At 46.2% G+C, this 23063-nt stretch overlaps 1 protein-coding gene across 3 annotated transcripts in view; it reads left to right on the top strand.

Annotated features, from left to right (window-relative positions):
* TMEM116 (transmembrane protein 116) overlaps positions 1–22681 on the top strand; it is a 28445-nt gene extending 5764 nt beyond the window's left edge. For 2 of the 3 annotated variants that reach the window (XM_054006501.1, XM_054006502.1), the window contains exons 5-11: positions 6507–6611; positions 16169–16218; positions 17059–17142; positions 17230–17368; positions 18622–18766; positions 18903–18976; positions 22043–22681. In XM_054006501.1, the coding sequence (XP_053862476.1) occupies positions 6507–6611; positions 16169–16218; positions 17059–17142; positions 17230–17368; positions 18622–18766; positions 18903–18976; positions 22043–22243 (798 nt within the window). In that variant the 3' untranslated portion in view covers positions 22244–22681. The remainder of the gene's footprint in view (positions 1–6506; positions 6612–16168; positions 16219–17058; positions 17143–17229; positions 17369–18621; positions 18767–18902; positions 18977–22042) is intronic. The other variant, XM_054006503.1, reaches the window with a different exon arrangement.
* The last annotated feature ends 382 nt before the right edge of the window (positions 22682–23063 follow it).

The raw sequence follows: 23063 nt of genomic DNA, 5'->3' as shown, positions 1-23063 counted from the left end.
CTGTAACTCTTACTCCCATGAGTAGCCCCCATGGGATCCGCTCCTGTAACCCGTATACCAATAGTCTCCCAAGCAGTCCCATTGGATTACTCTGTCTGTGGGCTGCTGGGCTCATGGTAAGCTCAGCCTGATGCCCTGAAGGTCAGCTGTGTGTCCTGTTCTGTGCTGAATTCATGTGCAGGGGCCTCAGTGAAGTGGAATCATTTTCCTGACAGTTCTTTTTGTCTCGTTGGGTTGCCGCTGCATCATTAGGGTTCCTCCTGTCAGAGTCGATTTGTAGACGTCTGAAGCACGACAGGTAATGACTGCAGGGAGAGGAAATGTGTGAGGGGCTGCAAGTGGGACACTGTGGCAGTAGCAAAAGCTCAGTGCAGAAACCCATTACCCTCCAACGGCTATAGGGCTTTGGAATGCCTTGTGCTGGAAGGAGGGGAGAGTATTTAGGAAGCCATTTGCATTTAGGACTTTGGGGCTATTTAAAAGCAGGCCAAATTGAAGATGAACTGTATTCTGGGCCGAAGGAGCTTAGCTGGGAAATACAGTGAAGCCTCTTAGCATGACAAACCCTGCCTCTGCCTTCATGGTCAGGGAAGTCCCCAGATGCAGAGGAGTTGATGTGCTTCCACTCCATGATGCGGGGGGGATGCAAAGATTTGGGTAGCTGCACATGGGGTGCTCACGCCTATGTGCCAGAGACCCCATTCTATGGGAGCCACCAGCACACTGGATTTGGGGCTGGGGAAGGGGAAGGACTGGTTGATCTGTCACTTCATAGATCCAAGGCCATTCACCCAGTGGAGAGGGAGCATGCTGGTTGTGAAGGCCACTGTACTCGAGAGGCAGGAGTGGTGGTCATGAAGTTCTTCACTGCCTGGGATTGATAAATCCTTCCTCTCTGCCCCCTGAGGAGCTCCCAGTTCACAGCCTGGCTTGCGTCAGCATTAAGCCAAAGAATTTCACATACAATAACTAAGTCTCACACTGGCCCAGAAATCTCTACATTGTGTGCCAATTCCATCAGTAATTGATGGAAATCAATTTACCCATCACTCCAATGTGGTGGAATATGGCAGCTGGTTCACAGCACATAGCCATGCATGGCCACAGCGGTAAGGTGAGAAGTGAAGAGGACTGATATCCCATTGAAACTACAGGGAGAATTTAGAGAGGCAGCTTTTAATTACTTGAACTTCAGCTTGGCCAAGGCTCAGCTATTACCACCACTGCTCTTACAGGTAATGTCATGGGCTCTCTGGCCACAAGCAGCCAGGAGCTTTATGTCTAATTTGGAATATTGACTCAAGTTTAAAAAAACAACCTACAAAGACTGAAAACTCTAAAGCTACTGTTTTGTCATTCCCAGCAGAGTCCATTCGAGTGAGGTCCCCCTCTGGGTGTGCACCCTCGAACAGGACAAGGCAATGTACCGAAGAGCACACTGTAGGGAGCAGTGTTACGTTGGCCCCTGGGGTGGTGGAGAAAATTACCTAATAGGTTTTCTCTTCTTTAATTCCTATATTGCAGTCCAGACTTGAATCAGGTTTGTTCTGGTGCATAGGCCACACATTTTCCATGTAGGCTACCAGGAAACCTCCCACCCCACTCCGTCAAGCCGAGCTGGAAATGGCTTTTTGCATGTTGTAGAGAGGGCAGGAAGGTAACTTAATGTACAGCAGGTGAGAACGCTCACATTGTTTCGTATATGGTTGTCGGGTTACTGTGGCATAGTTTTGCATCGTTTTTTTTTAAACATCCGTACACATGGGTAATTCCTATTACTCATGACACCAAGTACTGTACTTAGGTAGCAGCTATTCCACTTGGAGCTTATCTCTGATCTCTCTACCTACTCTTATGCTGCTGTAAAAACAATGATATACATTCACCTTGAGCCTGGAGGTAAGGAACAAAAGGTTTGTATGCAATTCGGCCATTAGGGAAGGCATGGCGACGACCTCTCGCCAATGAGGATATAGTCTACTTGGGGGTTATACAAGGATAATGAGCTGGGGCAGAGAAGTGACTATATGGGAAGATTCACTAGGCGTGTGGCTGCAGGGAGCTTGCAGGACAGAAGTCACTTCACAGGCCACATATGCAAGTTTGCCATCGGAACACTATCATGAGGCCATGTTTCTTATTGGTCAGACATGGCTCAAAGAGGTCAGGGGATTAGGTTGTCATGGCACATACTTCTCCGGGGAGTGACAAAGTCTGCCATTTGTCTGGTTCTGTTTACTCCAGACTACTTTGGGAAAGGTTGGAATGCATGTTGGCCTGGCGTCAGAGCGCTGTATTGCGTCACAGGAGATGTGGGTTTGGCAATGACTTCAGAGACGCCTCCCTTCTTGGCCGAAGTGCAGTGAAGGAGACTGTGTGCTCGAGGCAATGCTCTGTCACCACTGCATTCCGGGGATGGCACACTCTGCCTCCTTGGTTTGTGGCAAAGCAGCTTGGGGGCATCTGCAAGAGGTTGGAGGAAACAGAGCCTAAAAGGGTAGCTGCAAAATGAGGGAACTTGACGTTCCTTTGGAGCATAAAGTCTTGGCCACTGCTGGAGGCAGGACACTGGACTACATGGACCTGCAAGGTACAGTGTGTCCTGTGTCCCTATGAGAGAGACCCATCAGCACCTGCCTTTGTCCCAACCTGAGATAAGTGAGCTCCTGCTGAGATGTTTATGCTACCGCTGCCAGCTCCTGAATGCAGTGAGTATGAGTGAATCCATTACCCTGATCTCTCATGGTTACCCAAGTACATATAGCCAGTGAAGGGGACTACAGGGGACTCATTAGCCCCTTAGACTGTTCCCAGGTAAGGACAAAGGCAGTCCCTCTCTGATGTGAGGGTGCTAGGTCTGGCAGATCCAACTCGCACTCTGGCAAGATCCTTTTCTGCTATTTACTCTAGGACAGAATTAAAACAGCTTGAGTGCTTACCATAGCAACCCCTGCCTCACTTGGGTCTTGTGATAAGATACAGGGCAGGGAGGAGGCAGGATGGGAACTCAGGCAGGTGTGAGACAGGTTGAGCAGCACCTCAGCAGGCCACACGTGAGCTGTAAACTAATTAAATGAATAAACCTCCCCCCTTCCCTGTCCTGGGCTCAAGAAACTCACAGATGCTGCATTTCATAGACGTGCAGCAAATAACAAGGACATTCCTTCTGTCAGAATGTTCCTTTGGGCACTGATTAATGTTTGTAAAGTGCCACGAGGGGCTGGAGATGGGCAAGAGACTGTTATTTATTAGTGTTCTTAGATTAAGTGCAAAGGGAAAGCAGTGCAAGGTCCCGTCTGCTGCCCCACCATGTGACACGGAGGGACGACCTCAAGAGGAAAGAAGGCAGTTTATACTGCCTGGCGCATTCAGTCTTTGGCCTCTCTGCTGAGAACCAGGAGCTCAGTTAGTGCCAGTTGTGGTGGTGGTTTGTGCTGTGTGGGCACTATAGCCAGATTGAGACCGCACACACTTCATCATATCAACCACTGAACCGTTGTCAGATGGTAACAACATTTTCAGTCATGACTAACCTGTACTGGATTATTCATTTTTCAGTGGTGCTCATCATTCTGAGGCCCTGACCCTCAAATGTGTTTAGCCACTCAACTCCCATGGCTTTCAGTGGGAGATAGGTACTTAAATACCTTTGAGGTTTTAGGCCTGAGCTCCTCAAACAGTAATAGTTTTTCCTCACAACATTCCGTGAGATAGAGACGTATTATCCCCATTGTCCCTGTTTATGTTTTCAGGCAAAGACAAGCATCATAATTCCACTCAGCTTTACCAGTGGGGCTCATAGAATTTCTACTACTTTCTTAAATGGAAGACAATACAAATCATGGCTCCTTTCCCCAAATGCAGGGCCAAGTTCATCCCTGGCATAACTCCACTGCGGTCAGTGGAGTTACAATTGGGGTCAATGGATGATTCACCAGAGATGAGTTTGGCCCATGCTTTTTGTTTTATTTCCTCTTCCTTGACAATTTCCTCCACTTCAGTCCCCAGCACTTAGCTGAACAAATGAAATTAAAAAGTGACATATTTTCTCCTCTGCTGTCCCTTTCCGGTCGTAACTCTTGATTCCATGTTACAAAACACAGAGAGGATGACATGCTGTAATTACGCACGTCATCTACAGTTTCCCCAATTAAATTCTAATGACCTAATAACATTCTGGTAGATTCCACTCTGTTTGGCTCGCACAATGGAAAATCGCAAAATGATTATAAGTAGCGACTGAAGAGGGATAAACAAAGGGCTCCTGCTTTCTCCTACGCTCCAGCTTTATTTCTGTATGCCAGGCTCTGATGGGGACCATGGCCTTAGGCCTGCAGGATTATCCCCAATACCAGAAGCTGAGGATAGGGAGCTGGGAGAGCAGGGCTGTTTTCGTGGCTCTACCAATGACTCAATGAGAAGCCTTGGCTAAGTGTGTGCGCCTTAGCGCCCTCATCTGTACGATGGGGGTAATAACATTTACCTAGCTCTCGGGGGCTGGGAGGCAGATAAGAAGTCAAATGAGTTATGTTTGTAGAGTGCTTTGAGAGCCTCCCATGGAAGGCACCGAAAAGGGCAATGGGTCCTTATTAAAAATCCTATAATGAGCTGGAGAGTCATTGCAACATACTTTACTGCAAAGCAATCGTCACTTCTCCTGACCTTCTTAGCAATGGCTAAGAACATTGGTGGCTGCAGTGAGTATGTCTACACAACAAATCAAAAACCATGGCTGGCCCATGCCCGCTGACTCTGGCTTGTGGGGCTCAGGCTGTGGGGCTGTTTTATTGCGGTGTAGACTTCCAGGTTCAGGCTGGATCCTGAGCTCTGGGGCCCTGCCACCCCATAGGGTCCTAGAGCCTGGGCCACAGTCCAAGCTTAGACATCTACACAGCAATGAAACAGCCCTAAATCCAGAGCCCCACACACCTGAGTCGACTGGGCCAGCTGTGGGTGACTAGTTGCCGTATAGACATATCCAGTGAAGCAAGAAACCCAGTGTCTCTTACCTCATCAGTAGTCTCCCATGATGAGGTGACATGAAGATTGCCAATGGGTGACACCAGGATTGACACTGAGTCCTTTTCACCTCAGTCAAGCAGGAGGTAGCCAATCCAGATGAAGGATTTTCTCATCCAGTTCCTCCTCCCACTCTGCCATGCATGCTCATGCTTCCCTAGTTGAGAACTTCCAGGAAAAAAAATGGTGGTTCGCCTACACTAGCTAGACACCCAGTCACTTGTCTGAACCTGGTTGCCACTGGGGTGTCCTGAATGGGCACCCATCCAGACATTGCCATGATGTCACAGCAAACAATGTAAGAGAAATTTCTTTTTCCAGTTGCCCAGAACTTCCTCAAACAAATTCTTTTTGTGTTCAGATTTTCTATGCTTGGTCTCAGTCCAAAGGTGATTCTCAGAGCTGGCGGGGCTGGAAAACACCTCAGACCAAATAGCTCTAGATTTCTTATTTCTCTCGCGCACATTCTCCATTGCTGCTGTCTTCCTTAAATGCACTATGGTTTGTTATTCTCACCAATTCAAGGGAAGCTGACAGTGTGGCCAGATCAGCATAATGGAAGCAAATTTAGCCGCAGAGTCTGTGTTGTCTCCTGAGAGAGACAGCACAGAGGGCACAGCCTAGGGGGATGAGGACCAAGATAGCTTTAAGCCATCTTTGGACCGTCTCGATTTTGGACTGCTGTGGGGGTCAGACTGGTCCCTGACGTAAGCGCTGGGGGCTGCTCTAATTTAAGGCAGCGTTCCCACAGTTGCCTATGAGCTGTGTCATGGTGCTGGATGCTATGGGCATGCTCCCTTCTGATCCCAGCTCCATCCCCAGCCATATTTGCCGATTCCATGGGTGCTCCGGGGCTGGAGCACCCACAGAAAAAATATGGTGGGTGTTCAGCATGATCAGTTGTTCAGCTGTGTTCAGAAGGTGTTGGGGGGAGGGGGAGGAGCAGGAGAAGGAAGAGGCGGGGTGAGGGCTTGGGGGAAGGGGTGGAGTGGGGGCGGGGTGGGAAGAGGCGAGGCCTGGGGAAGAGTGGGGGTCGAACACCCCCTGGGAACGGAGGAAGTTGATGTCTATGCCCCCAGCTTAGCCCCTTCGCTGGGGCCTGTGAAGGAGGCAGTGCTGGGTTGCCTACTTCAGCCCTGTGCTGCTCCAGGAAATTCTCCCCCAGCCGTTTGTGTCTCCTTTACTGCCGCTGGAGCAGCATACGAGCTCAGGAGACGGGCCAGAATCAGCCTCTTAATTTTTGGCATGTCCTGATTTCTGTATCTAGCTCGCCAGGCATTTCTGCCATGCTCAGCAGTATGATAGCTGAGTACCTATTGAGTGCTTTTATATTTCACCTTGAACTCTCTCAGGTCTCGTTTTTATAGCTTGTCCAGTGTAGTTTTGTCACGTGCTCTGGGTTCATTGGAGATGAAAGGAGCTAAGCTGCTATAGAAAGCGCAAATGATTACTGATGGAATAAAATACGGCCTGTTTTTATTTTTCAGATCTTTTATGTAGCCTCTTTTCTGTACACTGTCAACTATACCTGGCATCTGTACGTGGATTTAAAGGTGAAATACAATCAGAACCTGTACAGCATGTCCCCTCTGGTGAGTGCCATCTTGGCAGTTTTTCATATTATTATATGTTAAGAACTAACACTGTGCTCGGTGCTGTACAAGCATAAACATAACGGCAATTCTCGCCATAAGGAGCTCACAATCTAAGGCCCTGATCCTGCAGCTGATTCTGTGTGGGTTGGTGCCTGTGCCCATGCAGGGCCATTGAAGTCAACAGGGGCTACTTGTGGATCTGCTTTTGTTTTCTGATTGTAGGACTAGGCCTGAAAGTCCAAAACAGAGAAGACAAGTTGCACAGTAAGTCTCAGGAGGAAAGAATAACTGGGAGGGCCAGATCTCTTAAAGTCAGTGGAACTCCACTATTGACACCACCTGATCATCTGGCCCTGAGTGGTTTATTATTGTCACTAACCCACTTCTGGTGGACATTGCAGAAGAAACAAATCTCAAGGAGGGATTTGCAAGAAAAGGATGTGGCTTGACAAGCCAGAATTGTGGGGAGGCAGTCCGGGCATGAGCAGCATGGAAAAAGGCTCAAAGATGGACCTTAGTGCCTTTGTGTTTCAGTTTCCACAGCTCTAAAATGGGGATAATACTTACTGAGTATCTCACAGGAGTGTGGTAAAGCTCCATTCATGAATGTCTGTGAAGTGCTTTAAGAGTGTCAGGTGAGCGGTGCGATGGAAGTGAGCTGGCATTTAAAGTACTATTCATACTTGGAGCAGGACAGATTAGCTCTGCGGAGAAGGGGTCCCTACTATCGTCATTAGCCTTTAAAAATGGCTCTTCAAGATCAAGTGTAATCTTTGGGAGCGAAGGAACAAGGACACAGTCCTCAGAAAAACACACTTTGAGTACAGGCTAAACAAACACTTCACACACCCTGTGACCAAACTCAATCTTTTCAGAGCAGTTTCCTTGTTGGTCGCACCTGACTAAACTCTGAGCAGCTTCTATCTCTCTGAGAATTCCTCTTGACGTATTGCTGCAGAACAACAGGCTCTTTATACACGTATACAGCTCATCCCAATGAACACACTGGCTAAATTTCTGCATATCATTCCTCTTCCCAATCGAGACGTCACAAAGACGTCACCCTGCACATCATAGAGTTAAATTTCTCAGATGGCTCCCGTTCTGCATGTCTGTTGGGGAGCAGCAGACTTGACAGATTAAAATGCACTTTTGAGAACTTCCATTCTTAGATTTTGGGTCAGCTCCCGAGGGCGATATTTTCCTTTCTTCACTAGTCCCTACTTTCAGATCCAAATTTCTTTTCAGATTTTTTATTTCTAATAATGAGCCGCCCAAAGTCTGGGGTGTGTGAAACTTAGTTCTGAGTGTTGTGACTTGAGACCATCTCTAGTCCTTCTGTGCTTAGCTGTCACATCTCTCTTTATTTCAGATTTAGGGCTCAATCCACGTGGACAATTCAGGCCTCACTAATACTAATAAACCATCTTAACCTAAGGGCCTCTTTTGCCTAAAAACCCCAAGAGCTCCATCTTGTCCCTTCTTCCCTGTCTACATGCATCTGGAAAAGACAGAGTCAGAGGATGTGACATATCCAGGGCACAATCTGGACTGATGAACAGCTGTGTCACCTCAGCTCTCTGACCTGGGGTGCCTTTTGCACTACTTTGCTGTGGTAGCTACCACTCCTGGTCTGCTCACACAGCCTCCAGGATGTAAATTATTCCCAGTGATATTGTGAGTGCTGCAGCCAACCACTCTTGATTTACAGTGCAGAGCGATGCAAGTGAATTCCCAGTCCCAGGCTTTCCTCAGAAATGTATGTCTGGTAGTGCCCAGCTCCCTCCTGGACATTATTAATAGAAAATGATATGCACAAACCCTGTTATCCCAAATGGAGTTTCCCAAACACTTCAGTTCAAACACACTGGTTTAAATAAAACAGTAAAACAAGTTTATTAACAGCAAAAAGAGAGATTTTTAAGTGAATACAAGTAATGAGGCATAAAAGTCAGAATTGGTTACAGGAAAAATAAAAGTGAAATGCAGCTAATGCCTAACTTAACAAATAAGAATGAATTCAAAGCGAAGTCTCCCCCAGCACACGTTTCAGCAGTCCTACTGGCTGAACTTCCTTCAGTCAGGATCCCTCCCCCAGTCCAATGCTGCTTCCTTTGTTCGTCGGCTGTTGTGGATGCCCTGGGCAGAGAGAAAGGGAGACACTATTTGACCTTTTTACACCTGGCTGAGGTGTCATCTTGTCCTTTGTCTCTGGGGAGCTGGTTTGGCTGCTCCACAGACTTGGTACCTTTCTTAGTAACACCGTACAGTGAAATCCTATAACTTTACATACAGTGTGCCACGCATACTTTATCAGGACAATATTGGCCAGCAAGTTACGAGTTTTCCAGTAATACCTCACAAGGCACACTTGCACAAATACAATTATAATAGGGTGCAAGGGGTGAATACAGCGGTACAGACAGTCACACCTCCCCCCTAACAAAGCTGCAAGAGGGTTAGCCCCTGGAGGCAGCAGGTCAGGGGCATCTTTCCTGGACAGGGCATCTGCCACCATGTTTTCCTTAACCTTTATATGCACAATTTCCATATCAAATTCTTGCTGTATAAGGCTCCAGCGTAGATGCTTGGAATTTGAGCCTTTAGTTTTGTTTAACCAGATTAATAGTGAATGATCTGTTAGGACCCTGAACTTTCTGTTAAAAAAGATAGGGCCTTAATTGCTTGACTGCCCACACTATGGCATAGCATTCCTTTCCTAAGACAGAATAATTCTGTTCAGTGGTGTCCATTTTTTGCTTAAGAAGGCAACTGGGTGCTTCTTATTCTCCCGTTTACATCAGCACAGCACCTAGCCCAGTGGCCACCAACAGGTCGATTGTGATCTCCAGCGGCAGTGCAGTGTGGCTGCCTAAGGCTACCCTGCCCCCCACACCGCTCCCGGAAGCGGCCACTGCAGCCCCGTGGCCCCAGGGGTGCGGGGGGAAAGGGGTCGCCCTCCGCATGCGCTGCTCCTGCCTGCAAGCACCGCACCTGCAGCTCCCATTGGCTGGGAGAGCTGTGGGGGCGGTGCTTGCAGAGAGGGGCAGCGCGTGGAGCCACATGCCCCCCGCTCTCCCCATCCCAAGGGCCTCAGGGGTGTGTTGCCCCCCTCCGGGAGTGGTGTGGGGGCGGGGTAGGCAGGGAGCCTGCCTTAGCCTCGCTGCACCCGTTGCCGACTGGGAGCCACTGGAGGTAAGTGCTGCCCCGTGGGAGGCTGCACCCCAACCCCCATCTCTGAGCCCCCTTCCGGAGCCATTACCCCATACCCCCTCCTGCACCCCAAGCCCTGAATCCCCTCCCAGAACCAGCACCCCATATGCCCTCCTACACCCCAACACTCTGCCCCAGCCCGGAGTCCCCTCTTGCACCTAAACTCCCTCCTAGAGCTTGCACCCCAGCAAGCAGGTGCTTGGGGCGGCCAATGGAGAGAAGCGGCATGTCCGGCTCTTCTGCGGCAATTCGGCGGCGGGTCCCTCACTCCCTCTGGGAGCGAAGGACCCGCCGCCGAATTGCCGCCGAAGACTGAAGTGGCGGCGGTAGAGCAGATCGCGATCGCGGCTTTTTCCCCCCCCACACACACTTTTTTTCTTTTTGCTGCTTGGGGCGGCAAAAATCCTGGAGCTGGCCCTGACCCCAACCCCCTGCCCCAGGCTCAGCCCAGAGCTCCCTCTCAAACTGCGAACCCCTCAGCCCCTCCCAAACCCCAACCCCTTGCCCCAGCCCAGTGAAAGTGAATGAGGGTAGGGGAGAGTGAGCAATGGAGATGGGGGGGATGGAGTGAGCAGGACAGGGCTTTGGGGAAAGGGCGGGGCCTCAGGGAAGGGGTGGGGTAGATCCTGAGTTGTCCTTAGATTCAAAAAGTGATCTTGGACATAAAAAAGTCGGAGACCACTGACCTAGACAAATGCCTAATGCATCTGCACATGGTTCAAACATTTTGTCAAAATCTGGACTAGCTAGAACAGACTTTTCAGACCAGCTTTTCTTTACCTTATCAAATCCTTCCTGGCATGCCTTCGTCCAAATGACCTTGTTGGGTTTAGTCTTTTTACATAGATCAGTGCTTGCAGATACAAAGTCACTGAACCTGCACACAAACCTTCTGTAATAGTTTACTAGACCTATGAAAGATTGGCCCTGTTTCTTGGTAGAGACACAGGGCCTATTTACAATGGCTTCAACTTTTAAGGGATCCGGATATTTGACCTCCCTTTTCCCAGCATCCCAAAAAAGGGACTTTGGCTGCTCCAATTTTACACGTGGAGGCTTTTATGGGTAGGCCTGCCTCTTTGAGTTTTGACAGCACAATTTCCAAGTGTTTTTTGTGATCAGCCCAAGGGTTGCTAAACTGCGGTGTTATCCAGCTATGCCCTTGCAAAGTTCTGTAAACCGTTTAACACATGGTTGATCAGCCTCAGACAGGTGGTTCCAGCCTTAATTGAACCAAACGGTACCATTGTGAATTCATAGACTCCTATATCAGTGATGAAAGCAGATTTTTTTTCTGTGCATCCGTATCTAAAGGAATCTGCCAATAATCATGAGTCAGCTATTTAGCTTTGCTTAAAATGTCCAGCATATCATCAGTTCTAGGCGTGGGATATTCATCCGGTACTGTGACCGCATTGTTACAGTGCTGCTTTTCTTAAGGAGGAAGATCACAGGTGATGCTCAAGAGCTGTCAGACTCTTTAATTACTCTTAGGTCTATATTTCTGCACAACTTTGTTCTTGCATCTTGCCAGTGGCCCTATAGGGTCTGCTGCGAGGTGGCTGTGGTCCTTCGGTGATGATCTTGTGAGTTAGCAAGTGTGTCTTCCCTGGCTTGTTAGAAAACACTTCTTTTTGTTTTTCAGCACTGCCAACACCTCTGCCTTTTCAACTGGTGTTAATGCACTGCAGATATCAATGCTTTCCAGATCTGAGTCAGTTTGGCAGTCAGCCATCAGATTAATGAGGTTGCCTCAGTTTCCCCTACTCTGCAGCAGATCATGTTTACCAGGGCTTCCATATTGTGATAGGCTTTAAGTCTGTTTACATGTACTAGTTGTAGGACAGCATCACCATGAGGCTTTTTAACATATGAATCTTCATTTACCACTTCTGTCACCTCAAAGGGTCCTTCCCAAGAATTTTGCATTTTGTACTTTTTCACAAGACTTAATACCAACACAAAGTCTCCTATATCAAAGGAGTGTTTACAAGTATTTTTATCATAACACACTTTTTGTTGGATTGCCTGTCGTTGAGGTTAGTTTGAATAATACTCATCACGTCTTTTAACTCCTTTCTGAGCCTTTGTACATATTCAGTTACTGTCTCTTCCTTTACCTTGGTGTCCTCTTCCCAGGAGTCTCTGATGAGATCTAGGGGTCCCCTCACCTTCCTTCCATATCAGAGTTCAAATAGGGAGAACCCCTTTGATTCTTGAGGTACCTCCCTATAAGCAAACAGCAAAAATGGTAATAATTCATCCTAATTTTGAACCCATTTGTATACATTCCCAGCATGGATTTTAGGGTCCCACTGGTTTCTGGGTGATATGAGGCAGCTTTTAGTTGTTTCATCCCACATCATTTCCATAGCTCACTGAATAGCTGAGACATGAAATATGTCCCATGGTCAGATAAAATCTCTTTAGGGAAACCCACTCTGCTAAGGATAATGAAAAGGGCTCTTGCTACAGATTCTGCCTCAGTGTTAGACAGAGCTACTGCTTCAGGATATCTAGTGGCAAAATCCACCATCACCAAGATATATTTATTCCCTCTGCAGATAGGACATGGCATAGGGCTAGGGTTGCTATCCCTCCAGGATTGTCCTGGAGTCTCCAGGAATTAAAGATTAACTTTAAATTAAAGATTATGTCATGTGATGAAATCTCCAGGAATTCGTCCAACCAAAGTTGGCAACCCTACATAGGGCCCACAATGTCCATTGCTATCCTCAGAAATGCCTCTTGTATTACAGGCAAGGCGTATAGAGGAAATTTCTGGGGTCCTCAGGTCTTTACCTTTTTTGACTTAATTCACAAGACCTGCAGTAATTCCTCACATCATTCTGTATTCCTGGCCAGAACAATTTTTTCTTTAACCTGTCACAGGTTCTCTATGCCCCAAAGTGACCAGAAAAAGAATAGTAATGTTCTAACAACATTAATTCCTCATGGCACTGGGTGTGCACAGTCAACAGGGATATTACCCAGCACTCCTACAGTCAAATCATCTTCTAAACCTTCCCATTTCACATGCACCTTAGCTAAAGGTACAGGAATCTTATGTCCACCCACTGCCAGAAGCTCCACCTTTTGGTTATGTAACATGTCTGTCTTTTGGAGCATGCTTTCCTTGACCAGAGCAATCTGTGCACCAGTGTCTCTCCACCAGATGCAAGACTCTTGCATCTGAAGAAGTGAGGTTCTTACCCACGAAAGCTTATGCTCCCAATACTTCTGTTAGTCTTAAAGGTGCCACAGTACCCTCTGTTGCTTTTTACAGATTCAGACTAACACGGCTACCCCTCTGATACTATGCACTCTATGTCATTCACGCTGGCAACCTTGATAAATTCCATATCTACCCCTCTGGGTCAGCCCTCACAAAACTCATTGTATAACCTGGGAGTGCCTCTGGCACTCCTGTGTTAAGAACAGCTGCATTAACATGGGTTGGATGGGGCTTAGTGTCTTTTAGCTCAGGGCACTGATTTCTCAGGTGCTCAGTGGAGTTACACTGGAAACACCTTTTTGGACCCTCCCACTTCACAGGAGTTTTGTGATGGGGATTTACAGGGGGGTAACAATTCTGGGGGGAGTGGGAGCGGGGGAGGCTGAGGGCATAGGCCCCCAACCACCCTCCTTTTTCCCAGGGGTAAAACAGGATCCCCCTTTACACTGGATTTGGGCCCCTCCTTCTGTGGCTTGTGCTCATTGGATATCTAGGTTCATACAAATGCATCAGCCACATTAGCCATTTCTAAGGGTACGTCTTCACTACTACACAGCTTATAAGCAAATTCACTATGCTTTTTTTTCACTATGCCCTTTTTCAGATTTCTAAAATTCAACCTATACACTTCAGGAGTAATTTGAAATCTATGCAAAACAGCTTTCCTAAATTCAGAGTATTTCGAAGCTTGCTGAATTGGCATTTCATTAAAGACATTTAAAGCTTTGCCAGACAGTTTTGCAATCAGTGTGGGGACTTTCTTGTCCTCAGGAATATTATGAACCTCGCATAGCATTTCAAAAGTGGTGAGATAACCTGAGGGCCTCTTTTGCCCACAGACCCCAACAGCTCCATCTTGTCCCTTTTTCCCTGCCTACATGCGTCTGGAAAAGACAGACTCAGGGGATGTGACATTCCCAGGGCACAGTCTGGATGGATGAACAGCTGAGTCACCTCAGCTCTCTAATCTGTGGTGCCTGGTACACTGCTAGTGTAGACAAAGCCTCAGTAACACCATACAGTGAAATCTTATAACTTTACATACAATGTTGCCACACATATTTTATCAGGATGTTATAGACCAGTGAGTTATGAGTTTTCCAATGATAGCGCACAAGGCATACTTGCACAAAGATTATTATAATAGTGTGCAAGGGGTGAATACAGGGACACAAACTGTCACGGGGGAAGAGGAAGGAGTGATACCAGTTAAATTCCTGATCTTAAAGGGGAAAGCATGCTGTGTGCTAATGTATTCATGACTATGTGCTTCAGTTTTCCCAGCTATAAAATGGGAATGATGATCCATGACTGCAGCACAGGATTGTGTTGTATTTTTGCAGAGTGGGATAATTCTACCCTTTCCTAAAGGCAAATTGGTGCCAGCGCCCACAATACATCTCCCAGCCAGCAGAGTCTCCAACAGGCAGAATTGTTTGTGCTTCTCTTCAGAGCTTCATTACACTTCTGCAGGACTGTGCCAAGTTATGCTGCACAAAATAAATAAGCTACATGCAAAGATCTCATCAAAAGTCTGTTACTTTTCCAGTTTGCTTCTGAAAACTGGAATCCTCTCGCTTTGGAGGAGAAGCCATTCAATAAATTGGTGGAAGAAGCAGCTGCAATCCCCCAGGTTCATTTCCATTGCATCGTGCACTCCCCAGTGCATTGTGCACCCTTCAGTTTGACTCAATAAAAAGTTCTTTGCCATGAGCCCACACTGGAAAAATACCTCCACATCTTGTAAGTGTGGCCAAAGAAAGGTGTGACCTAGTGATCTGAACACAGTTCTGAGAGCCAGGAGTGGCTGATTTCAAATAGTTACCTACCTCTGGTATGGTCTGATATGGAGATTAATGAATGTTTAAAGCATTTTGATCTTATAAAGTTCTCTAAGTCTTATTATTTATAACTCCCTTCTGCTTTGGGCAAGTACCCAGTCATGGAAATAAAGGGGAATTTGGTTCAGAGTATGTTGAGTATTAAAAACTGACTCATTCCCCAAAGGAGGAAAATGTTAGTCCACATACAATGAGCAGCTCTAATTTGTTTTCTGGCCCTTTTCATGGATTCTCACACTAATATTTATTACAGCATCTGGTAAACATATACTCATAGCTGTCTCTGGAACACCAGAGTCTCATAGGCTTCCCAAGGAAGAGAGCATCGAGACTAAACATGCATCCATGTTTCTTGTCCTTTCCTTAATGTGACATGATAAATTGACAAATGAGGAACAAATCTTCAGGTGGCAGGAAAGTCACGTGTTGGTAAGTCGGTGAAAGTTGGTCGAGCAAAATTCCCGTTGATTTCACTGGGGCCATGATGTAGTTCAGGGAATGAGTATTCGATGATGTGGTTTACATGCCAGCAGGATGAAAGGCTGGGCCTGTAGCAGGAGAAAACAACTAAGACAGGAGATGTAGGAAGCTTTAAAATAAAGCACCCCTCAGCTCTGTCATACACGCACCTGATTGTGGTTTTTCCTGGTGCAATCCTGCCTTCCATTTCTCCCCTTCAATTTACACTCACTGGTACAATTGATGCCCATTTACAGCTGTGTAATTTAACCCATTATTTATGTCACTGACCTCAGAATTTGGCCCATTTTCTCTGTAACATTTTTCAGAGCAGTCAGAGTTCTCTGACAGCCACACAGTCGTATCCCCCTCCTCGGGTGGCTTTTCTGGAGGAAAATGACTACATGAGAATCATTCCTGGAGAGGAGTGCAGGAGTTTCTGTGAAGGACTAGTGCTCTCAGCAAGCCAAAATTTTGACCTTTGAATTTACACTAGTAATCTGGGTACTTTCCCTCCAGTATTCCCTCAAGACTAGGGTTGCTAACCCTCCATGATTGTCCTGGATTCTCCAAGAATTATAGATTAATCTTTAATTAAAGATTATGTCATGTGATGAAACATCCAGGAATATGTCCATACAAAATTGGCAACCTTACTCAAGACTGGCATTGTATCCCTACTGAGAATTCGTGCACTGAGCTATTCAGAATTCCTGTTTTGATGAGCCTGGCTGAAATGTAACTAAATGATGGTTGCACTGAAATATAAGCAATGATCATTTAACTACGCGTTTTCATCTTTACAGGTTTTAGATCATGCAAATCGCATTGGCCGAATAGCAACAATTTTGTCCAGGTAGGCCTTAGTTCTCTCTGACAGTGTTAGATGTTTATCATAAACTTGAGTGTTTTAGACCCAAACTATTCTTTATTTAGAAACGAATCTTATTCAAACTTGACTGTGTTTCCTGTAACTTGGTAATCATGGTATTCTGGGCTTATAAAACTCAAAGAGCCAGATTCTCAGCTATAAATTGTTTGATCTCCATTCATGTTAGCTATAATGACTCAGACTGCAATGAGCCAACTTTTACGAGCACATGAGAGAGTGTGTGCGTGGGTATATATATATATACACATCTTCTCTCCAGTGCATGGAATCAGGACTTTGCTCACCAGTGTGTCATTGGCCTCATGCTGCCAACAGCTAATGGAGATTCCCCCTTCGGAGGATCAAAGTCGTATTTTCACTGTCACCATGAAGTTCAAGTGGCCATGATATGCGACATGGTGACAGTCACTAAACCTGGGGTTGCCACGAATTTGTTACTGTTGTCCCTTACCTATCTAACAAGGATGAATTAATGGTTCTAAAGTTCTTTGAGGACATAAAGTATTATTGATACTAATAGTAGTATGTTGAGATGATCATGTTCTTTTGAGATGGTCAGTAATAGAATCTGAAAACCCATTGAGACCAATTCTGCTCTCAGCTAACCAGGTACAATTCCTTCCATTACCCGTGGCCCATTCTTTATGCCACACAGAAGCTATAGGCTATAACACTCGAGTGCTAGAAAAATACTGTTTCAGGCTGTTCTCCATAAAAAGCAAAACGACCTTTCAATAGAGACAGAAGAGAGGGCAAGTATAAGAGGGCAGTTGTAACTGAGCTATTGTCCTTTTTCCCCCTCAGCGTCATCCCTTTCTTATTAATGGTTCCTGTGTTTTGTCTGGGCAACAGCAATGATTGCTACCAGAACTTCAGCCAGAACAACGGGTAAGCTGCAACCCACCTCTGAGAGCACCCTGCTTCCTCTGAGACTGATGAAAGTAAACACTCAGGCTGTTCCCTTTCTGACTGCAGGTGTCTCCTGATGCACACAGAAACGGCCATGCTCACTGGCCAACTGCAAACCCATGGTGTCTCTGTTTGTTCTGTGATATATTTCTATGGCGTTGGAGTCTTCCTGGTCTCCTTCCTGATCAGCTTCATAGCCATTATGGTAAGAAATATTGTACTTGTCTATCAAACAGTGAGTTGCAAGGATGATAGTGACTGACATTTATACAGAGATGGTCCCTAAGCCACTTTAAAATCACTGATGGACCATATCATTAGTCCCTAGATTCACCCCCTTGAATAGAGGAACCTGGGCACTGCCACTTTTCCTCTCTGTGCCTCAGTTTCTCCATCTATAAAATGGGATAGTGATACTGACCTCCTTTGTAAAGCGCTTTGAGATCTGCCGGTGAAAGGCTCTATATAAGAACTAGGCATTGTTGTTTTTATTATTTTGGGCCAGGCCTTTGCTTGACCAGGTCCGAATTATAAAGGCATTTTCTTTTCCTTTCTCCTGTTCTCCTCTGAGGCTGGGTAGTATTGCTTCCCTCTCTGGGTAGTTATAAACTAATGTTGTTTTTTGTGTGTGATGTGCCTAGATGCCAGGGTGAGGGGCAGAATATAAATTATTAAAATAAATGCATGTTTTATTTAGTTTGTGTGTGACTGTCCCTTTCCCACTGAATATCTGTAGAAGTTCCACCCAAAAAAACATAGCCGTTCGTGGGCACATGAATTATTCCACCCACCTCTGAAATGCCCCTTCCTCTGAAGTGGAAGGCAGCAACTATTTAACAGCACACAACAACATTATACAACAGTATAAGGCAGGAAGTGAAGAAGAATATTGAATCCAACTGATAATACAGGCAGAATGTATGATTTAGAATTGGGTCAGGATACCAGAGTTAACACATGTCCCAGAGGATATTTAATGACTGCAAGTGGTCAGGACTTCAATCTTGCATCTCATACAAAAGAGGGATAATTTGTTTTAAAACATGTTAAGAGTGATTCATTGTTTCCTGGAGTCCAGCTATATTATCTGCTGCTACACTAGCTAGAATACAAATCATAATTGGAATCAACTTTCATGCATTAAAACATAAATCAACCACAACTTCTCTCATAGATGAGTTATGACATTAATTGTCCATTATACTGTCTTCAGAAGTGTGTTCCTGGCCACTGCTGATGGCAGGACACCAGACTAAATGGACCCTTGCTCTGATCTGCCACTGCAGGGTCTATTTTCCAGATATTTCTTAGATTAAATAAGTACCACATGAAGAACAACCAATGAACAGTATACTAGTGCTTTGAGGCACTAGATGAATACTTCTTAAATCAGCCAGTACATGAGACACAATGAATCATACAGTTGCATTTAAGTAATCAATGCATTTTCTTTTCTAGGTTCTTCTCATCCAAGCCCGAGCTTTGTACAAAAGGTTCATAAACTCAACAGGATTCCTGGGTGATCAACAGTGGGCAATGATAAAGATAGTGGAACAACAAGTGGTTTTCTACCCTATCGCTTTCTTCTGTTGTTGGGGCCCAGGTTAGTAGAGAGCTAGGTTACTTCTGCCAGGTTCTAAACCTCGTGTTCTGGCCACTAGGCATAGGGAGAGAGGTAGTAATAATAACTGGAAAGAATGAAGGCTAAAGCAATATCATTTTATCAATCCCTTTCACAGCCGTCCTCCTTGGAATAGTGAAGTTGACTGTTTCAGTGAACAGCAGAATCTGCATGGCTCTTTATATTCTACAGGTAAAACCCTCCAGGCTGAAATCTCTTATTAGAACTTGTCTTTTCTTCTTTGTCAGTCATCAGGGCCGGCTCTAGGCACCAGCAAAGCAAGCAGTTGCTTGGGGCGGCAGATTTGCAAAGTGGTGCAAGAATCCAGCATGGGAGCTAAGAACCAACAGGGGCCCCTGGGAGCTGTAGTTCCTTGGTTAGCTCCCTGCCTATAGACCCAGCCCTGGAGCAGGGAAAGAACTACATTTCCCAGCATTCCCTTGGCAGCTATCAACAGGAAGGGGTGTGGGAAAGGTGTATGGAACTGAAATCTGCAGCTTGCTGTGAATGGTAGCCACAGAGCCAGCTCTAGGTTTTTTGCTGCCCCCCCCCCTTGCCGCCGCCCCAGCCCTGGCCCCCACCTGCACTCCCCTGCTGCCCCAGCCCTGGGCTCTTCCCTCCCCCCCACATCTCCTGCTGCCCCAGCTCTGGGCTCTTTCCCCCGCCCCACACCCCCTGCAGCCCCAGCTCTGGCCCCCACGTGTACTCCCCTGCTCCCCGAGCCCTGGGCTCTTCCCCCCCCACCCGCACCACCTGCCACCCAAGCTCTGGGCTCTTCCCCAAAGAAGGAATTGGGGGGACTAAAGGGACAGTGCACCTCTCTATCTGAAGCCTAGCAAGGGAGGTATATGGATCCCACTAGAATTTAAAATGAAAAGTAAAGGAGGGGAGGCTCTGGACCTGGGCAGCTTTAGATACAGTACCAGGCATTTAGGAGGATTTCCACTTCTGAGCCATGGAAGCAGAAATTAACTTTTCCTCTCCAGATATAGCTAATATTCAGAAAGGGAATCTAGCACCTGCCTTCCAGATTTGAATACCCTCAAAATTCAGGAGTGCTCAAGCTCAATTTGGGCAGCTGTTACTTCATTTCCCCCAAATCAAATATACTGATCCACTGTAACTTGCTGTAGAAAAAGTAGAATAAATTGAGCAAGAAATGCTTCCCAGTGGTTATTAGGACTGGAATTGCTATTTTCAACAGCCATTGCCTTTTTTTTTTTTTTTTTTTTAGTTTTAGTTTTAGTTTTATTTGTTTCAAAGGAAGACCGTGATAGTGCATTCCCCATAGAAACAAAGAATGGAACAAAAGAATAATAAAGGCACCTCAACTTTTCCTCATTTGTGTAGGACAGTCTTATAATGTGCATCCAGATATCCTCCGGTCACACAAGCTGAAAATTGTTCCACTTTACTGCAGTTCTGTAACCCTATGGGAACCAATCCTGTCTGTGTTCTGTGCGCATCCAAAATTCCTGCTGCATGACCCCGCCCAGGGAGCGAGTTATCAGTGACCGAGGGCTGGGGCAGCAGGAGGGTGCAGTTGGGAGGGGGAGAGCCCAGGGCTGGGGTGGGGGGCAGCCAAAAATTTTTTTGCTTGGGGCAGCAAAAAACCTAGAGCCGGCCCTGTCAGTCATGTGAGCTTTTGGTTGGTTCTGTACTCCAACAGGAAACGTACAGTCTGCTTCCACCCACACAGACAGTGCCCAGATGAGCTTGTGTCTGATTTACGGATGGAATTGAGGAAGGCTCTTTGTAGTTGTCCTTATGTTTGTTTTCTACATGCTTTTTAAGGTCAGAAGAACTAAAATAAGTAAGAGCTAGTCGCCTCTATTAGGAGCCCTATTAGGGCTTCTAGGTGCTGGAAACACTGAGAAGATCAGATCTTATGTTATTCTGGTCCATAAATGGAGTCCTAAGGCATTAAAAACCCAGGGGGAATAGGTCAAATGCAGACCCTGAGATAAAGAACTTTATTTGGATCCCCTTAAATACTGCTGTTTGGGTTTCTACAGAACCTGAATGCATAACCTTACTGTTAACCAGGAGTTTTCTCTTGATGCCACTGAAGCTGCAGTTAACTGTGGGCACTAAAAGATTCCTAAATTCATCTGTCACACTGGTATGTAGACAGATCCAAAACTCAAAGGAAAATGGAGGCACAGTTTTATGAACAGACAAAGGTGCAAACTGTTGAATCTCTGAGGGCCAGATACTGATTAGCTTACATTTCTGTAGTGCTTTTCTTCCCCTTAGGACTCCCCAAAGCATTTCGCAAACTTCACTCCGATACACAAACTATACCCAGGGATCATTTCCCCTCCCACTGAATGGCAGCTGCCCCTGAGGTAGAACCCAGCAGCTGTCTCCTAGCCCAGAACATCACCAAACTGCAGTTGAGGCCAGGAAGACATGAAGAATCCTGTCTCCAACTGAAAGAGCAGAGAAAATGCAGCGAGACAAAATGATTACCCTGACATTTGGCCAGGACATCAGACACATTTAACAATCATCCTTTTGTGAAAAGAACCAGTGGGGGTTTTATAACCATGAGTGGTCAGGGCCTTGGTTTGGCATCTCACTCAAAAGATAGCAACTCCAGGAGCACAGCATTCCCCTTGCACCACACAGGGGTCAATACTGCCTCAGAGGGAAGAGGGCCAGCTACTGAATCATAAATATCATTTTCTGCAGCAGCCTGTGGTTTCCTCATCTAAGCACCGAACAAACTCGATTCCACTGAGTTTGGTGAGAGCTCAAAGTGGAACGGCTACAGACAGATTTTGAAACTGGCCTCGACCATGGCACATAAACTCCAGGGTGGCTGCCAACAAGCATCTGCTGTGGAATGGAGCTTCTACCTACCTGTTTGTGCCCACACAGGTTGTGGGCACAGTCTTTGAGGGCACTTTGAAAACAGGACAGGTGGAAGGATCCTGCACAGATTCCAAAAGGTCGTGTCTGTGTGCTGAAGCACACTTAAAGCTTGATCCGAAGCCCGCTCAAGTCAGTGGGAGTTCTGATTCATTCCAATTTCAAGGAAATACTGCTTTCCCTTGGAAATGTATCCTTCTATGGGTTAACTGAATCCAGTAACAGAGCTGCAGCTCTGAGTCTAGTACAGACCCTGGCCCAATGGGCATGGTGAAACCTAGGGATTAGAAGTTAACCAAACCTGATGTGCAGGAGGCTGCATGGGGCAGGGTTATATCCTATGCTGTGTGGAAAGAGAGATTTACGCTCTGGGTTCTCTCCTAGGCTCTAACGGCAGCTTCCCAGGGGCTCCTAAACTGCATCGTTTATGGGTGGACCCAGCACATGTTCCGCTGCATGAAACGCAATGCTTGCCGTGACATTGACACGCAGACGCCTCTCTTACGTTCCCAGAAGAAGTACTATGCCAGCACGTTCCCCACCAGCACCCAGGCAGCAGCTGTAGCCACATCCACGGTGTTGTGAGAATTCTCTGCCCAGAAGGAATGGGCAGCATGTTGCCTTGCAACCCTGGCCCGGTCACATCTGTGAGACATCAGCCAGAGCTATTCTGCTGATTTTCTTGTTCGGAACTGTTTTGTCAGTAACACCTGCAGAGTTAGGCTGGGAAAGCCTGAGCACATCTAGCTGGAGATCAGCTGTTTCACGGAAGATCATTATTTATTTTATAGTTTTTTATGACTTTGTAATGGATTATTTTACCTTTGTAAGCCATTTAGTGCAGTCTTTTCCTTATGGAAACATCTCCAGGATTTGCTGGGAATTGTACATCAGAGATCCTTTACAGCTCCTTAAAGACCTTTCTCATAAGGGTAGATGACCAGGGGATGTTTGTCTTTCCTCAGTGATGATCAGATATTTGTAATTACAATTGAACAATAAAGCCAAGGTGACTATTTATAACTCATGCTCTTCTACCTCCAGGCAATAATGCAAACAAGTCCAACACTGGCAGCTAAATGCCAGTCACACTTTCAGGTTAAAAATCACTGTGCCCTGTAAACCCACTGAAGTTACATCATGTTTTTATAAACTATATTTCTTTGCTTTAAATTAACACAGACATTACTCGGAAAACAGAATTTAATTTTCATCGTTGATGCCGTTTGTTTGCTTTTTGTGCTTCACTCGGCTTTGAGAATGAACAAACTAAATTGTTTAATTTCTGCTCCAAAGACCAAATCATGCTCAGCTGACAGTGCTTAAATGAGGAACCCCATTTAAGTCAAGAGGGCTCTTCGCCTGAGTAAGGGGAGCAGGATTTGGCCTGTAGTCCATTTGTAAT

This window comes from Malaclemys terrapin, chromosome 16, assembly GCF_027887155.1.
Source record: "Malaclemys terrapin pileata isolate rMalTer1 chromosome 16, rMalTer1.hap1, whole genome shotgun sequence".
Classification (NCBI taxonomy): Eukaryota; Metazoa; Chordata; order Testudines; family Emydidae; genus Malaclemys; species Malaclemys terrapin.
Note: the sequence above shows the minus strand (reverse complement) of the source record. Positions and strands in the feature narration are given on the sequence as shown.